Genomic DNA, 19660 nt, shown 5'->3' with positions numbered 1-19660 from the left:
TATGTATATAACACCTGGAGATATCAGTTTATATTAAATTGCTGGTCACTTAAGTTTGAACCCATTCTTTACAACTCTTCCCAACTGTGTTTTAGGTATATGGTGTCATACTTTACATTCTTTCAGTTTGTGATTTGACTGATTTTTACAGATATACATAATTTTACTGCTTTCGTGCTTCCTACTTTTCTTAAGAAATTTTTTTTAATGTTTTTATTTATTTTTGAGAGAGAGAGTGAGCGAGCAGGGGAAGGGCGGGGGCGGGGGGGGGGAGACAGAGAATATGAAGCAGGCTCCACGCTCTGAGCTGTCAGCACAGAGCCCAACGCAGGGCTTGAACTCACAGACTGTGAGATCATGACCTGAGCCAAAGTTGGACACTCACCCGACTGAGCCACCCAGGTGCCCCTTACTTTTCTTACTCTTACATCTGGCCTTTCTTTTCCACTCAAAGAGTCCCCTTTACTATTTCTTATTGTGTAGTGGTCATGAACTCCCTTCACTTTTGTTGTCTGGGAAACTATCTCTCCTTCTATTCTGAATGATAGACTTGCTGGATAGATTATTCTTGGTTACAGATTTTTTTTTTCTTTCAGTACTCTGAATATATCATGCCACTGTCTTCTGCCCTGCAAAGTTTCCACTGAAAAGTCTGCTGATAGCCTTATGGGGTTTCCCCTTGTATGTAACTGTGTTCTTTTCTCTTGATGCTTTTAAATTTTTCTCTTTACCACTACTTTTTGCCATTTTAATTACTATGTGTTTTGGTGTGGAGCTCCTAGAGTAGCTTCATTGTGAAATCTCTGTGCTTCCTGGATCTGGATATCTGTTTTTTTCGCCCAGATTAGGGAAGTTTTCAGCTGTTATTTCTTCAAATAAATTTTCTGCCCCCTTTTTTTCTCTTCTTTTCTGGGATCCCTATAATGAGAATGTTAATATGCTTGATGAAGTTGCTGAGTTCCCTAAATGTGTTATCATTTTGTATGATTTTTTTTTCCTCTCACCTGCTCAGCTTGGTTACCTTTCATTAATCTGTCCAACATGTTGCTAATTCATTTTTCTGCTTCCTCTAGCCTATTTATTCCATCTAGTGTATTTTTAATTTTATTTACTGTGTTCTTCATCTTTGGTTCTTTTTTTTTATCTCTTTGTTAAGAGTCTCACTGATGTCCTCCACTCTTTACTCAAATCCAGTGAGTGTCTTTATGATCATTACTTTAAATTCTCTAGCAGACATATTACTCATCTCTGTCACGTCTAGGTCTCTTGCTGTGGTTTTGTTCTCTTCTTTTATTTGGTACATATTCCTCTCTCTTCATTCTGTCTAACTTTCTGTGTCTGTTTCTGTGTGTTAGGAAAGTCAGCTACCTCTTCTGGTCTTGAAAGTAACGGCCTTATGAAGAAGAGGTCCTATGGTGCCCTGCAGTGCAGTGTCCCCCGTTCACCGGAATCTGGTGCTTCAGGGGTATCTTCTAGGTGTGTTGTGTGCACCCTACTGTTGTATGTTGGGCACTTTTGCCTTTAGTCCAGTCTTCTGCGGTGGCTCTCTTTGCCTGTTGTGGGCAGTGTTTGGTCCCTGTGTTGTTAGTGGGCCAGTCTGGGGCCACCGTGAGCTTGAGTTTAGTCAGACCAGGTGTTTGTCCAAGATGCAGTAGCACCAAACTGAAGGATGCTTTCCCTGTGTTGTCCCCAGAGAAGCTTTTATTGGTTGGTGGGGACTGCAGTCAGACCAACTGTCTGCCTCCAGCCCACTCTTGGGACTTTCTGCCTGGTGTGTTTGGTTATCTTGCCCTCACCCAAGGGCAGGAGTCACTTTGGAGTGGTGCTTACACACTGCCAGGCTTGTGGCTCCAGTTTGAATAGGCTGCAAAAAAGAGCTATTGGAGGGGGCAGGGCCCACGTTGTTTACAGGGTTTATGCCAGCAGAGGGTACCTGCTGCCAACGCAGGGTGCAGCTGGTGTGACCACTGGGGTAGGGCCCACGGTTTTGTTCTGCTCTTTGGTGGGGCCCACCACCACCGGCGGATCAAAGCTTTACAAAGTGTGGGGTTGGGAGATAGGTGTTGGCAAAGTGCCACCAGTCTTCTGGGGGAGGGGACCTCCAGTGCTGGGACTGAGGCACGTGCGGCTGGAAGAGGCAGATCCCTTAAGCAGGCAGGTGGCGGTGCAAGCAAGTTAGGTAGTGTGTATCAGGCATCGGGCTGGTTCCTGAAGGTGGCCATGTGTTTATGCTGGGGGGCAGGAAAGGGAAATGGTGTTTTCCAGCTCCTTTGTTCTTGGGGGAGTCTCCCAGTGATCTCTACCCCTTGGGGACACACTTTGAAATCAGTAAATAGCCCTCCTGTGTGCCGCAGGCTGCTGCATCTATGTTGTATCTCCACAGACTGTTTGTAGTGCTGTCTTTTTAAGGGTGGGGACTCAGCTGGCTCTTCCAGAACCCAGCCTGCTGATTTTTTAAATTCCAGACTTTAAGTCCCACGGGTTGTGAGAAGTCGTGAAATTCAGCACCTCTAGTTTTCAAAGCCAAATGTTATGGGGATTCATATTCCCCATGCAGGTTCCCCTGTGTGATAGTCTCTCTCCCCTCTCCATGCCCATGGCTCCCTCCTTCCCAGGGACCACCAGGGTTTGGTTAGCTCTGACCATGTCTCTGCCTGTCCTACCCTCTTCAGTGTGGCCTCTTCTCTTCCTTTCATTGTGGAGTTCTGTTGTGCCAGTCTTTGGGTTATTTTCTGGGTCATTTACACTGATACGAGCATTATCTGTGGGCCGAGGTGAGCTTAGGGTGCTCCTGCTCCACCATCTTCCCAGATACTCACCTCCATTCCTTTCTATCTTTCAGAAATGTCTCCAAATGTCTGTAGTTCATTGATAGACCTTTCCCTGCTTTTTTTGTACAGTTAAGTTACAGATTCTCTGTTTTGTCCTTAACCCTTTTTTCCCATTTAAATGGCATTTGGAGAAGAGAATGTTATTATATAAGTTCAGTGCATTTCTCTTAAATCCAAATTTTCATCTTCTCTTACTCTACATGTTCTCTTTGGGTAATTTCATTCACATATTTCAATTACCATTTTTATAATGATGACTTCGAAATCTACATCCTTTACCTAAAGTCTCTTACCTGCAAGCTCTATTTATTTAACTGCCTACTAGTAGATATCCACACTCACATGTCCCATGGGCACTTCAAACTGTCCATGCAAATGAATGGATAAACAAATTATGATGTACCTACACAATGGAATACTACTTAGCAATTAAAAAGAATGAACTATTGGTACACGGAACAACATGGATGAATCTCAAAATAATGATGCCAAGTGAAAGAAGCCAGACCAAAAAAAAATATATGCTGTATGATTCTATTTATATAAAATTCTAGAAAATGCCGCTTTATAATGACAGAAAGCATTATCAGTGGTTGCTAGGGGATGTTATTGGCTTAGTGTGGGGGTAGGGGGTGAGAGGGGAGATAGGAGAGGGGAGAGGGGTTACAAAGAGGGAAGAGGAAACTTTTTGTGGTGATGGATATTTCCTTGATTGTGATAATGCTTTCAAAACCTGTCAAAGCACACACTTTATACATGTTCAATTTATCATATATCAATATACCTAAATAAAGCTAGAAGAAAACCCTCAGTGTTAAAGGCTTTTTAACAGAAAAACTGCGGTTCCTGCCCACTCTTTTCTATCCTCATCACAATCCTCCTCCCCAAAGACGGCTAATTTGAAGTCTTTCAGGAACTTTTCTTATACACAAGCCATGTTCTAATATGCTTAGTCTGTTATTTTTTAAAGTTTATTTATTTTGAGAGAGAATGTGCGAGAATGTGTGGGGGAGGGGCAGAGAGAGAGGGAGAATCCCATGCAGTCTCTGTGCTGACAGATGTGGGGCTTGATCTCACAAATAGGGAGATCATGACCTGAGCTGAAATCAGGAGTCGGACGTTCAACTGACTGAGCCGCGCATGTGCCCCTCTTCGTCTGTTACTTATTGATTCATCCATTTAGAACTTCAGGCAGTATCTGTTTATTCTTTCCTATATGGTAGTTGGTAATATATTTCTCTTACTCTACCATTTTTACTTATCCTCCCTACCTTCTATAATACAATTTTTGGTTAACTCAATCATCAGTTCTAGCATTACTAGGAACATTAAATATTGTACATTACTGAGTCAGATGCTTTGATTGCATCTATTTCTTTAATGTCTTCCCTCTTGGTTAATGCAGCAAATGCATTTTTCCCCATTTGCTTTGTTTTCTATGTACCTGTAGCTAATTTTTTTCAGATGTCCCAACAGACTTTTAGACATCTAACAGCAATTTTTTTCAGATGCTCAGTGTATCATACAACCCGTCATTTCCAGTACCCCATTCCTAGTCCCTTGGAGACATTCCTCCTTCAGCTGGCTGTCCATCAATATGCCCCGACTGCTTTCTGAACTAGAATCATAGCTATCATGCTAAGGCTTCCTCTTGCCATTCTCCAATGTTGGATCAACTAATTCTTGAGTCCTGTGTCATTTTCCTTTCTGGTTTATATACCATCCGTTGGTTTTAGGAATAGTACATCCTCTAGTTGTTTCCTAAAAGGGGACACTTGAAAGTCAACATTTTTTTATTTCTTAGAGGGCCAAAAAGGTCATTATTTTACTCTCACCTAAATGTTCCATTGGGTATAGAATTCTAGGTTAAATAATATTGTTTCAGAATATTAAAATTATTTTTGAACTGTCTCCTAGTATCTGAATTATTAGATACTCAGAATTAAATTCTTTTTTTATGTGACCTGTTCTTTTCTATCTGGAAGCTTTTATGATTGCTTTATCTTGATGCTCTGAAATTTTTTATTGACATGCCTTGTTCATTCATTGCTCTGATTGGTTTATTTAACAAATATTGATAGAGAAATAATTACACACACACACACACACACACACACACACTGTTCTAAGCATGAGGGATATAGCCGTGAAAAAAAATAGACAAAATCCCTTCCCTTCATGAAATTTACATTCTAGTGGCGAAGGCAGAAATTAAGAAATAATATTTAATGAAATGTCAGATAGTGATAAGGACTATAAAGAAACACAAAACAATAATGGAACAGAGAATGGCAGGATCATTTTTTACAAAGGGTGGGCAAAGAATGGTGCTCTGAGGTGACAGTTATGCAGAAAATCAAATGAGGACACGAGTCATGGGACTTTGTGGAGGAAGAGTGCTCTATGTGAGGGGAACAGCAAATATATTCTTAAGCATAAGTATACATGGAATGATGAGAAGCAAAAGGCCAATTTGGTGACAATGGAGTGAATAAGAGAAAGAGTGGTAGGAAATGAGGAAAAGAATGGTAGGAAGGTGGATTTGTAGCCAGGAGTCAGGCTACAAATTTATATTTGCTCTTCTCTTCACCTAGAAGACTCTTCCTCCACAGTGTCCCCTGAAATTTAAGGCCTCGCAGGACTTGATAAAGACTCTCGAATTTATTCTGATAGAATCTTTTGAACAAGGACAAACTTACATTTTAAAAAATCACATTGGTTGGAGTGTGGATCTGAATGGAAATTAACTGTGAGATTTGTAAGAATGTTAAGTAGTGAGACTATTAGGAAAATATTTCAGTAGCTTAGGTGCAAGATATAGTGGTTTAGACATAGTAACTTAGTAATAGTGAGAAATGGTCAGATTTGAAATAGATCTTGTAGGGAGAACCAATAGGATTTGCTGCTGGATTACATACGGGGTGAGAGAAAGAGAGGAGTAAAGGATGAATCTTTAGATCCTTGGCCAGAGCAACTTGGTGAATGGTGGCACCACCTTACTGAGGCAGGGAAGACTGAGGTGAGGGATTGTTTAGGGTTGAGTTATATTTTGGACATGGTGGGTTTGAGATGTGGATTGACAGCTGAGTGAAATTCTCCAGGAGGCAGATGGCCATCAACTCAAGGGTTCACAGGAGAGATGGCTCTGGAGATAACTGTGGCAGTCCTTCATGCATAGTTGGTAATGAACACCATGGTTCAGGATGAGTTTCCCCTGAGGAGTGAGTATAGATAAGATAGAGGTCTGAGGATTGAGCTCTGGAGCACTTCAGTATTTAGAATTGGGAAATGGAAGATCAGAAAAAGAACAGCAATAAATAGGTAGGAATCCGGGAGAATTCGTATTCTAGAAGCCAGTTGAGAAAAGTATCTCAGGAGGAGGGCAGGATCCACTATGTAAAACTCTCTTGAGAGCTGAGTAGAATGAGGACTCAGAATTGACTATTGGATTTGACAACATGGAGTTTATTGGTGGCCATGACAAGCAGTTTCACTGAAGCATGAGGATGGTTGGAGAGAGGGCTCAAGAGGGAATGGGAAGAGCAGAACTGGAGAAAGTAAAGACAACTATTTTGAGGAGTTTTTCTACAAAGGAGAACAGAAAAATGGAATAATGAGTGGATGGGGATTGGGATGTGGAGTCAAGGAAAGATATTGTTTTGTTGTGTTGTGTTTATGGTGGGAGATAATAGAACAAGTTTGTGTGATGGGATAATCACTGAAGCATAGGTTTGGAATTGGGATGTTGAAAGAGAGGAGAATGTGAGAGAGATCTCTGTAAAAGAAAGTTAATTGACTGAAGTTTTGGTCCAGAAATGTTTTAGTAGTGAGATTGCAGTGTGATGCCAGCTTTTTCAGTTTGGGAGCTAGTACCCTTCTGTTCTGAGAAATGGTCTTATATTCTTCATTTGATTATCATCTACACTCCCCTTTTCCCTGTTGTTCTTTCTAGAACTCCTGTGGTAATGTGTTGGACACTTGGACCGATCCTCTGATTGGGAGGATTTTCTCTCCGATTGTCCATCTCTTCCCTCAGCTTAACTTCTAGTCCTTCTGCAGAGTTTTTTTATTTGAGCTGTCTTATTTTAATTTTCCATAGCATGCTATTCTTTTTAAATGGATGCAATAACTTCTCACTTAAGATACTTAGGTTTTTGTTTTGTAATTTATTTTCCTTTGTTCCCTGCATAATCTCTCTTTCCTCCAAATATTCGATGATCTGCTTGCTTGTTTTGGTCTGTTTTTGATATGGGAGGCTTTCTTCAAATGCCTGATGATCCTTGGCTGCCCAGTTGTACGTGTGTGGGACACTAAAAAGGTCCGTGTGCATGAATGGTGGGCTTCATAGTAGGGTGAGCTCAAAGTTGACTGGCTTTTTGTCATTATGTAGAGCTCTTCAAAATTGTTGAGTTTTTTCAAAGAATGGGGATGATGGGTATGTGCATGAACAGAACAGGAACAAGATGAGGCCTCTGTGTTTCTGTAGATAGTTATTCAGTCCCCCTCTTTTCACCTTGGGCCATATCCCTGCCCGGCTCTGTGACTGAAACCCCAAGTTAGAACATCTCTAGCTCCATTTCTCCTGGTAGAATGCAGTAGTCATCTGGCTTCTGGGGTAGGGGTTGGAGTTGGGATGGCATGGAGAGAAATTGATTAGTAAACAGTCCTACAATATTGGCCTTTTGTGCTACTTGCTACTTCAAAGAACTGAGACTCTCAGAATCTTCAGGGCACATCCACTCATTGTCATCTGAATCCCTCCACTCCTATTTTGTAGTCCACCCCGAATCCCATTAAATCACTTTTCACTCCTGTAATAGCTTTCTGTCTTGGAAGGTTGGGGCTTTCTTTTTTGTTTTGCTTTTATTCTTTGGAAAAGTCAGATCTGCTAGTGTAGTCTCTCCTGTTCATGTACTAATGCGTTAGAACCTTTTATTCTTCATTATAATTTTAGTGAGGAACCATGAGAGAAAGGAGGCAAACATAATGTGGTTAATTTGCAGGTTTATCCAGAACCCATCTGCATTCTTATAAAGTGTAATCTTCACAGTAACTAATGTTTATTGAGTGCTCACTATATGCCAGAAGTGCTTTATATTAACTCAGTACTCATAACAATCTTACGTGACAGGTACTATTATTGCCATTTTACAGGTGAAGAAACTAAGACACAGAAAAGTTACATAATTTGACAAAGTTACATAGCCAGTAAGTGAGGAACTAGCATTCCAACTCAGCTATCAGACTCTAGAGATACTCCCTGCTTAAAACTCTCCGATAGGATTTCATTCCTGGATTTGAAAATCCAGGCAATTTAGCAGGCTATTTGTGCTTTCCAGGATCAGGCCCAGTGTACCTCTCCAGCCTCACTCTCTACACTTAATGCCACTGTTTTGACCTTATGTTCGAGCCAGACTGAGCTTCTTGCCCTGCATGTACACACTCTAGTGTTCCTCATGCCTTTTTCATGCTCCGCCCCAAACATTCCTTCATTTTCTAGAGTGCTCAGTACAGTGTTCGGGTATTCATCATATGCTTATAAATTGAATATTGTAGTTTATTTCACGTAGCAATCAACTCATGCTTTTGATTTGTTTTGACTTAGCATGTCTTCCTGAAAAATGTATAATTGAATAAAGTAATATTCCATTGTATATGAAGGATTCATAAGTCTAACAGACTAACTTGAAATTATCTCCTTAAAATTTGATTATATCGAGGGGTGCCTGGCTAGTTCAGTTGGTTCACTCTTTATCTCAGGTCGTGAATTTGAACCCCATATTGGGCACAAAGATTACTTTAAATAAATAAAAGTGAAAAAAGTTGTACTGTATTGAGAGTGAGGCAAAGATTCTTTTGGAGTATAAGTGAAAAGGTATATACTTTAAATAGTAAATGAATTACATTCACTGGCTCTTAAAATGTTTTCTAACCTTATCTTGTTGTTTTCCTTAATAGCTTTTTCTTCCTCTTGCAAATTTGGAATGTTCACCAAATGTTGAAACTTTCCTTTGCAAAGCTTTTGTACCAACCTGTACAGAACAAATTCGTGTGGTTCCACCTTGTCGTAAATCTTGTGAGAAAGTATATTCTGATTGCAAAAAGTTAATTGACACTTTTGGTATCCGATGGCCTGAAGAACTTGAATGTGACAGGTAAGTCATGTTTTCAACTGAAAGCTTCCAATGATATTTTAATGTTGGTGTTAGTTTTCCAGAATGTTTGTGACACGCTTTCATTATTTATTTCAAAAATGTATATTGCACACTTAATGGGTGATAAGTGTTTTGGACACAATGGTGAGCAAAAACGGACTTACAGTGGGAACTTTGGGGTGGAAGGAACAGATAATCAAATAATTACAGTAATAAGTATAAAATTATAACCATGCTAGATACAATAGAGAAGTACACAGTTGTATGAGAACATGTAATGGTGCCTTTGACCTAAACTGGGAGGGAATGAACTTATTATCAATTCAGTGACCTTTTTACTCATTGACCTTCATTAATTACTTTGGTCTCTTATTCTGTAGACATTGGGGGATCATTAATTTGAAATATTCTATGGATACAATGAGACTTGGCATTATAAAGCTGGGGAGGAAGCTGTGTCTACATTTTTGTTTCTTTATCTGTAAAGTATAGAACCTTTGTGGAAGTCATATACTTCCAGTAGATGCATAATTGTTTTTAAGAACACTTGATAATACAACAAAGTTGAGGATGTTCATACCTTACACTGTAGGTGGTCCCCTTCTATAGAAACGTTTACAGAAACAAGGAATCATACACAAGAATATTGATTACCACATTATTCCTAATTTTTTAAAAAATGGAAAAAATGAAAGTCCATTGTAGAAGAATGTGTAATAAATGTAAACTGTGGCATACGTACACATTAAACTACAATACAGTTGACAAAATTAATGGTTGATCCATATCTGTAAACACAGATAAATCCAAAAATTACAGTGTTCAGTAAAAAAAAGGATGCTAAGGTAGGATATATATACAGCATGATATCATTTATATAAAATTCAAACCTGCCAAATAATACTATGTAACATTATGGTTAGAAAATAACATAGTAAAAAATTTTTTTAAATTCATAAAGAGAATGAAAACTGAACTTGTGGTGATGAGTATTTCTGGGAAGAAAGTATAGGACCAGAAAGGGGTCCCACCCGATCTCTAATGTTATACTGTTTTATTTTAAAAGATATAAAGCAAAATTGACATAATAAGTTTTGAAATGCTGGTAGATATATGTGTTCTTTTTATGGTCATACATATTATTATTTTCTACTTTTATCTAAAGAGTATTTAAAATGTTTTCTTGTTTAACCCTGGCTCAGCCAGTGGAGTGCGCAACTCTTGATCTTGGGGTTGTGAATTCAAGCCCCACGTTGGGTATAGAGATTACTTAAAATCTTTTAAAAAGTAAAGTAAAATAAAATACATAAATTGTTTCCTTGTTAAAAACTCCCACTCATTTTTAAACCATATAGATCCTCCCAATTAATACTGGTGTGTAGATACTCTACTGAGTGATAAAGTGTTACACAAAATAGAAATATACCTGTGTATCACTCTGGTCTGCCCATAAACAAGGGAGGCAAGGAGTACAAACGTCCAGTTAGAAAATAAACATGTCATGGGGATAGAATGTACAGCATGGGGAATATAGTAACATTGTGTTAACTTTATAAGGTGATAGATGGTAACTAGACTTATTGTGGTGACCATTTCTCAATGTATACAAATGTCAAATCACTGGGCTATACATCTGCAACTCATAATATTGTATGTCAGCTATACTTCAAAAAAAAAAAAACCAAAAAAACAGCCGGGTGCCTGGGTGGCTCAGCTGGTTAAGCAAGCCCCACATCAGGCTATGTGCTGACAGCTCAGAGCCTAGAGCCTGCTTCAGATTCTGTGTCTCCCTCTGTCTCTCTGCCTGTACCCCACTTGCACTCTGTCTCTCTCTCAAAAATAAACATTAAAAAAAAAAAAAACCAAAAACAGCCAAACTGAAACAAAACGGTGATGTGAGAGAACTCTACCCTGTCAGTCCTGGAAACAGAAGGAGCTCGTTTCAGCCAGTTTTAGCTGCTATCCCCTTAGTTCTATGGCTGATCTACTTTACCTGTAAGCACTAAAAAAAAGTGACTTTCCCCAAGACTTATACTCCAAATGCCGTACACAGACAAGCCAGCACTTTTTTTTTTTAAGGTTATTTGAGAAAGAGAGTACGCACAAGCAGGAAAGGGGCGGAAAGAGAGGGGGGAGAGAGAACCCCAAGCAGGCTCCATGCTGTCGGTGCAGAACCTAACATGGGCTCAAATTCACAAATCGTCACATCATGTCCTGAGCCAACATCCAGAGTTGGACACTTAACCGACTGAGCTACCCAGGTGCCCCAGCACTTTTCTGTCTTGAGGCTGCTAATTAAGATAAATTCCTTGTTTTTAGGATAAATGCTTTCTTAAATATTTAGTCTTAGAAGCAGAAATTACTTAAAAATTACTAGTTAGAGGCACCTGCCTGGCTCAGTTGGTGGAGTATGCAGCTCTTGATCTCAGGTTGTGAGTTCACGCCCAACCTTGGGTGTAGAGCTTCCTTTAAAATAAAGTTTAAAAAATAAAAATTGTTTTTTGAGTAAGGGAATTTTAATGTTCACATGCCTTGTATTAAGTATATGTGAGTGCACTGGGGCCTCACTAACAACCACAAGTTTTTAGTTAACTTCAAAGCTGTAACCTATGATCTGTTCAGGTTGTGTGTCTTCCCATCAATTATGAATGCATGAGGAAATATTTTATAGTTGGAAAGCATACATTAAAATAGTGAATCGGTCAAAATGTTGACTCTATACATTTAATTTTTATAATTTTTACAGATTGCAATACTGTGATGAGACTGTTCCTGTAACTTTTGATCCACACACACAGTTTCTTGGTCCTCAGAAGAAAACAGAGCAAGTCCAAAGAGACATCGGATTTTGGTGTCCCAGGCATCTTAAGACTTCTGGGGGACAAGGCTATAAGTTTCTGGGAATTGACCAGTGTGCACCTCCGTGCCCTAACATGTATTTTAAAAGTGATGAGCTAGAGTTCGCAAAAAGTTTTATCGGAATAGTTTCAATATTTTGTCTTTGTGCAACCCTGTTCACATTCCTTACTTTCTTAATTGATGTTAAAAGATTCAGATACCCAGAGAGACCAATTATCTATTACTCTGTCTGTTACAGCATTGTCTCTCTGATGTACTTTATAGGATTCTTGCTAGGCAATCGCACAGCCTGCAATAAGGCAGATGAGAAGCTAGAACTTGGCGACACAGTAGTTCTAGGATCTCAGAATAAGGCTTGTACTGTTCTTTTTATGTTTTTGTATTTTTTCACAATGGCTGGCACCGTGTGGTGGGTGATACTTACCATTACTTGGTTCTTAGCTGCAGGAAGAAAATGGAGTTGTGAAGCCATTGAACAAAAAGCGGTGTGGTTTCATGCTGTTGCGTGGGGAATACCAGGTTTTCTGACTGTTATGCTTCTTGCTATGAACAAAGTTGAAGGAGACAACATTAGTGGCGTTTGCTTTGTCGGCCTATATGACCTGGATGCTTCTCGCTACTTTGTGCTCTTGCCATTGTGCTTTTGTGTGTTTGTTGGGCTGTCTCTTCTTTTAGCTGGCATTATTTCCTTAAATCATGTTCGACAAGTTATACAACATGATGGCCGGAACCAAGAGAAACTAAAGAAATTTATGATTCGAATTGGAGTCTTTAGTGGCCTGTATCTTGTACCATTAGTGACACTTCTCGGATGTTATGTCTATGAGCAAGTGAACAGGATGACCTGGGAGATAACTTGGGTCTCTGACCACTGTCGTCAGTACCACATCCCGTGTCCTTATCAGGTAAGAGAGCATTTGTATTAGTTCACTGTTTAATTTTAACATAGAGAATGTTCCCTGGAAATACACTCGAACTAATCATGAACATGACATTAGATTTCAGATAAGAAAATCCAGTAGACAGAGGGGATGATTCCCTGTGCATCAGTTGAAACTGGGGTCAGTGTCTCAAGAGTTCTTTCCTCAAGTGTAGGCTTTGTTTACAGTAGTAAAGTGCCTCCTCTAGCTACTCTTCTAAAAAGTAAATTTGGTTGCAAAGGCAGATTAATAATAATGAGGAACAGAAACAGAAGAATGAGTCTGTCACAGGGGAAAAAAGAGAAATAACTTCTGATTTGGGAGTTGCTTTTCATTCTTCAGTGGTGGGAACCTTAATTTGATCATATCATATTTGGGTATATGATCATGTTATATTTGGGTATATTTAATTTGATCATATTATCGTATCATTTTTTGTTTAGTATATGCTTACAAAAACAGAACTTATTTTACTGTGTTATACGGATACTTATTTCACTCCAACCAACCAAATTTTTATAACAAACATCAACAATGCATACTCTATAATAGTATGTTGTTCCAATGGTTTAAGTATAATTTTTTGGTAGACTATAATAAAAGAAAGTAGATAAATACTTAAAGCCAAATATTTTGACAATTATAAGAGGCTGCTATAGTTAGAGGTGGAAAATGCTGGGAAATCAAACCAAGATTTCGGATATTCTTCCTAAATATATTTAGGTGTTTTTTTCCTTTCTTTTTTCCTTTCTAGCTATATATTTTGATACCCAGATGAAAGTTCTATATTCAGAACTTCAGTGAAGAATGTATTATACTTAAAGTAGCACTATTCATTATATTATGCTATGTCAAATGTTCTATACTAAAACAGACCAAAGATTTATATTTTGTTCAAGTTTTACATTGACTATATAGACTGCTCTCCACTCTGAATGTATCACTGACATTTTTATTATTCACTTTTTTGTAGGCCAAAACAGAAACTCGACCAGAATTGGCTTTATTTATGATAAAATATCTGATGACATTAATTGTTGGCATCTCTGCGGTCTTCTGGGTTGGAAGCAAAAAGACATGCACGGAGTGGGCAGGGTTTTTTAGACGAAATCGCAAGAGAGAGTAAGAACCTATTGAATTATCTGATGTTGTTTTAAGTAGAACAAATACCAAGGGACTATTCAAGTCCTCATCGTACTGGCGTTTCATTATATCAACTGTTGTTTCAAGTTTGGAAATCTTTTTCGTGAAGAGCTCTACTTTATTTTGGCACTCGTTATAATAGTCTTTGGCCTGTAGTATTCTGTTGAAGTATGAGAGATGTGTAAACTGTGCATTTTCTTTCCCTGGCTTATATTTAATGTTATAACTGTTATCACTGGATTATTTTGGGTGCAGCATTTTAATTTTTTAAAATCAGTGATAAAAGGCTAAGTGGGATCAAATATATGTAAGGAAATCTATAAAGTATGATTCAAATATATTATATGATCATTATTTACTACTTTTAAATTTTATTATACACAGTATGGCCTTAAAATGTCACTTATTTGCCTCAAGATGGTAAAATTTTAAACTTACATAGTATAACAGGATAGTAGACTCACATTTATGAGTTCGTTTTAGTTATATACAATGTACACTCTCTCCTGTCAACAATGTACTAGAGAGTTTTTTAAACTGTTCCCCATTGGTTTGATTAATAAACTTTTTTTGTGGTAAAATTTTCAGAACTATAGCTCTTTTCTAAGTTTTGAAGTCTGAAAATTGCATTTAACTGGACTTAATTTTTTTGCATGGTTATGACACATCTATCCTGTATTTATATACTCACACTCACTTCATTATAACTTGCTAGCTTTATTGTTAGAAAGCAAATCATTGAATTTAACAATGACCATTAATTATATTCTATGTCCTTTCTCCTCTGGTTTACTTTTATATTTGATGTATTTATATGTGATACACAGATAGTCTCCTACTTTATGCCGCTTTAAGTTTCCTGGCCCTCATCCTTTGATTTTGCCTAATTCCTTGCCAATCTATTTATGCTGACAAAGGCAACTAACAATGTATGCACAAAGGAGTTCACTTCATGACAATCTACTTCTATCTCCTAGTATTTATAATCCCAGATTTTACAAGTATAAATCATTTAGAATTCTTAACTTGACCGATTAAGGTTTTTTGGCACAAGATAGGATACGCTTTTTGGTTTCTACTATGTAACACTTAACACTTAGCAACTCAACCCTCTCCTTGGTTTCTCTCAGTCCAATCAGTGAAAGTCGAAGAGTACTACAGGAGTCGTGTGAGTTCTTCTTAAAGCACAATTCTAAAGTTAAACACAAAAAGAAGCACTACAAACCAAGTTCACACAAGCTGAAGGTCATTTCCAAATCCATGGGAACGAGCACAGGTGCCACGGCCAATCACGGCACTTCCGCAGTAGCGATCACGGACCACGATTACTTAGGACAAGAAACTTTGACAGAAATACAAACCTCCCCGGAAACATCAGTGAGGGAGGTGAGAGCAGATGGAGCGAGCACCCCCAGATCAAGAGAACAGGACTGTGGGGATCCTGCTTCCCCAGCAGCATCCAGCTCCAAACTCTGTGGAGAACAGGCTGACGGGAAAGGCCGGGCAGGCAAAGGGAATGATAAGATCAGTGTATCTGAAAGTACGCGGAGTGAAGGAAGGTGAGCTTTGATTTTGCGATCTTGAATCAGGACTATTTTGAATACTGCATTATATATGTTTTTATTAAAGCATAGCGCATCTGGAAAGAAGATGGTGCGTCCATACACTTCATCCAAGGAAGTTTGGGTTCGGCCTATAAACGTGCCGTTTGATACTTTAATTCTCAGCTTTGAAAAGAGCCTTTGTGAATGTTGTTCAAGTAGCAATGTTCATTTCTGTGGTAAATTGTTAAGGATCTCATGTATATGTAGGTAAATGTTTACGATCCTTCTGAAATACAGGCTATTAAGTTTTAATTAGTACTGTGTGATAGTACTAAAAGGCATTTGTCATTTTATGTGAAGATGATTATAAAAGGTTTTTTATTTTCTGGACATGAAAGCACGTTGACATTATCTTTAATGAATTTTTCCAAACGGTCACTGGTGATCCAAACACAGGTAAATATTGAATTAGCCAGAATGCTGACAGCTAAGTACTTTTAGGTCTCCAGGTTTCTTACCTCACCCTCCCAAACTAGACCACATGTGCCTTCTTTGTGTTCCTATGACAGCTTTTGCATGCTGGAAATAGACATGTGCCTTTAAAACTCCACTCGATTTGTAAATTCCTCGAAGGCAGAGCTGAGGTCCAGTTCATCTTTGTGTTGGAATTACACAACATCTCACCCATGGTGGGAAATGAGGAAAATATTGCTAAACGGAGAGCAGGATCCTGTCTTATGAGTTGTATTCCCCACGATACGCCATGTCCAGCCCGTGCCCGGGTGGTCCTTAGTGCAGTTTCTGAAGTTGGCGAAAATTGTACTTGAAAATGAAGTAGACGTGTTTTAAGGTGTTAGAGTACACACACAGAGTTGTAGTTAACTGTCCTCTGATCAAGGTGGATACTGGTTGGGAATAAAACTCGTGGAAAGTGGGTAGCAGCTGTAAGGACATTGGGCATCACAGTTGTGCTCTGGTCTGTGTGTCAGCTTTCGTCTTTTTACCTAGGATGACTCCAAAAAGTGATGTCCCCGAGACCGGCCCGGTGCAGAGCAGCGGCTTGCAGGTCCCAGGTTCTGCGGAGCCAGGCAGCCTGAAAGGCTCCACGTCCCTGCTCGTTCACTCAGCTTCGGGAGGTGGAAAAGAGCAGGCCGCTGGCGGTCACTCCGAAACTTGAAAAACAGGCGATCCCATCGCTGAGAAGTGGATTCATGTGACACTGGAGCGGACAGCACGCAGTCTTATCAACACCACTCTTCTGTTCTCTTGCACTGACAGCTACCTTGCCTACTGTTACACTGGAAACGATGGATTCCGAGAATTAGGGGATTTGTTTCGCACAGAGGTTAACGATGGCAATATACCCAGAAAGCGGAAATGGGCAGGTTAATAATATTTTTTTAAGTTGTGTGGGAGGAGGGAGTTAGAGGAATCTTCTTTTTCCATTTATGAAGATTCTCCTCTTGCTAAAAGTATTTTAAGATGTACTATATGCTATTTTACTTTTATGGTATGAAATCAAGATATTTCTTTGCTGAAGTATTTAAAACTTATCTTTGTATCTTTTTTATATATTTGAAAATAAGTTTATATGTATTTGAACTTTTCTTAGAAATCCTGGAACAGCTATTCAAATATTTTTATGTTATTCGATACGTTAACGCTGCTTTGGTAGCCTTTACACTGAGTTTCTAAGAAAATTGAAAAATAGTATTCTTTTACAGTATAAAAAATATTTGACACACCAGAAGGTGTTGTCCTGGGAATTCACCTTTAAAAGTCCGCTTATTCCACCTTATGTTCCCTGTGTGAATTTTATAGAGTCTTGCTCTAGGAATTTCATAGATCTGCTGTGCCTCTAAAACAAGGTGCTTGACATCCACCGTTGATTATGTTATGCTGCTCACTGATCCTTCTACAGTTTTAAACAACATGTTCTAAAGGATTAGATGAAATGTTACTCTTTTAGAATTTAAGCCAAGTGCAATTGATTTTCTTTAAAAAAAAAAAAAGTTTTATGCCCACTCAAGATTGTGTATTTATGACCATTTACAGTTGCTTATATTTTTTAACTTCTTTTTTTAACTTTTAGAATACTAAAGTTTATACAGTATCTTTCTCAGACACTACGTAGATGTCATTTCTGCACTTACATAGGATTTTGCCGAACATTTAAAAGTGTGTTTAGCAATATTAGTGCCAATCAAATGGGGGAAAAAATGTAGTCCTGATAAACAAAATGTATTTTATATTACATACTTTAAAATATTAAATATTTTTCCTAATTTTTGTTTTAAATTAAGTGTTATACCTTAAGGTTTTCTGATGCTTCTGGGTTTTTTCTATTTAGCATTCTATTAAAGCATAAAAAGATTATCATGTACTGTATGGAAAATGTAAATATTAACTTTTCCACATTTTTGAACTTTGTATACAAAAACATTGTATGTCTTTCCAGCAATAAAATTTTCTTTGTGTGAGAGATTATGGAGTATTGTGTGATTAGTTGTAGTGATCCTGACCCTGAAAGTGGTAGAATTTTTCAGATCAGTGGCCCCATGATTAATAACTTGGAAGCTTTTTTTTTTTTTTTTTAACTGGAAGAGAAGACAGGACTATTTTTCATCTGTTACAATTTCTTTCCAGAATATACATCATACAGCCATATTTACCATAACCTTTTAAAGCCAGTGTGAGATCTGAAGGATGGGGTAAAGCAAAGGGAACCCAGGACCCTGCTTTCACTCCTGGCAGTGGGGAGTAAAACAGTATCATGCTTAAAACATTTTAAAAAATAAGTGAGGAGTCGCCAGGCTAAGATGTGGCAGAAGAAAGAGATTCACACTGCCAACCCCAACCATTGGAGCCTCTTTCACCCAGGGAACATTTAGTGATTGGATGGTTATTACCAGCCCCAGCGCACTGGGGTCCAAGGGAAAGGGTGTCTGCACACCACACTGCATTTAGAATTGTGACTTCAGTGGGCTATTTCCTAGAAGTAAGTGTGAAGGAAAGCAGCCCTGCTTCAAGTTACCTGGGTGGACTAGATTGCCCTGGATTTAGAATAAGTAGTTCCGGATTAGCAGTCCCCTCAGGCACCAGGCAGAAGCAAATAGAAATCTTGCCTGGAGGAAGAAACGTCATTCTATGTGCTCTACAAATACTTTTTCAAATACAATATTCATCGTGTCATCAAACATAAGTAGGCGTACAAAAACAACACATGAATAAGAATTGGCACGGGCATCAGACAAGAGAAGACCCAGAGGTACCCCAGAATTACCAGGCATGGATTTGTTAATCTCCTATAATTTAAAAATATCCGTAAGGAGGGGAGCCTGGGTGGCTCAGTCAGCTGAGCGTCTGACTCTTGATTTCAGCTCAGGTCATGATCTCATGGTTCCCACTGACAGCACAGGGCCTGCTTGTGATTCTCTCTCTCTCTCTGCCCCTCCCCCCTTTCTCTCTAAATTGTGTCAGCAAGGAAGAACAAGACCCCATTACACACCTACTAGAATGGCTGAAAAAAAATTGACAATATCAACTTTTGGTAAGGATACAGAGCGACAAGGAATTCTCCTTCATTGCTACTGGGAATGCAAAATGGTACAGCCACGTTGGAAAACAGTTTCTCCACACAGCCAAACTGGTCTTATCACATGATCCAGGAATCCTGTTCCTAAGTACTTATCAAACTGACTTATGTAGATACTCCATCCATGGGGTGCAGTATAAATCTCCCCTCCTTAAGCCTGGGCAGCACGTAGTGACTTCCTTCCAACGAACACAGCAGGAGATGGGGCTGGGGAAGACTAACTTTCACAGAGAAACTTGACAAAACACCTCAGCCACGTAACAGAAGTCAACATCCGTAGTCGGGCATGTTGAGAGTAGGTACCCTTCATACAACGTGATGGAAATGGCTCCTGACCTCTGTGATCTTCCTCCCCTAAACCTGTAACTTCAGTCTCGTGAGAAGAGCAGACAAGTCCCAGCAGATGGACATTTTACAAAATACCTGACCAGCACTCACAGCTATCGTCAAAAACAAAGTCAGAAACCGTCACGGTCAAGAGATGCCTAAGGAGACATGGTGACTGAATGTAATGTGATATCCAAGAAAAAGGATCTTAAATAAAAACTAAGGGGATCTGAATGAAGCACAGGCTTTAGTTAACACATTCAATTCAGTGAAATGTTCTTTAAGT

The 19660-nt window shown here is 38.9% G+C and overlaps 1 protein-coding gene across 2 annotated transcripts in view; it reads left to right on the top strand.

The window, feature by feature from the left end:
- FZD6 (frizzled class receptor 6) overlaps positions 1-17934 on the top strand; it is a 43391-nt gene extending 25457 nt beyond the window's left edge. For both annotated transcript variants that reach the window (XM_027064095.2, XM_053208120.1), the window contains exons 3-7: positions 8790-8986; positions 11733-12750; positions 13739-13887; positions 15039-15467; positions 16461-17934. In XM_027064095.2, coding sequence (XP_026919896.1) covers positions 8790-8986; positions 11733-12750; positions 13739-13887; positions 15039-15467; positions 16461-16629 — 1962 coding nt within the window. In that variant the 3' untranslated portion in view covers positions 16630-17934. The remainder of the gene's footprint in view (positions 1-8789; positions 8987-11732; positions 12751-13738; positions 13888-15038; positions 15468-16460) is intronic.
- Positions 17935-19660: the final 1726 nt, after the last annotated feature.

This window comes from Acinonyx jubatus, chromosome F2 (genome assembly GCF_027475565.1).
Source record: "Acinonyx jubatus isolate Ajub_Pintada_27869175 chromosome F2, VMU_Ajub_asm_v1.0, whole genome shotgun sequence".
Taxonomy (NCBI): Eukaryota; Metazoa; Chordata; class Mammalia; order Carnivora; family Felidae; genus Acinonyx; species Acinonyx jubatus.
This window is presented reverse-complemented; position numbering and strand designations above follow the sequence as displayed.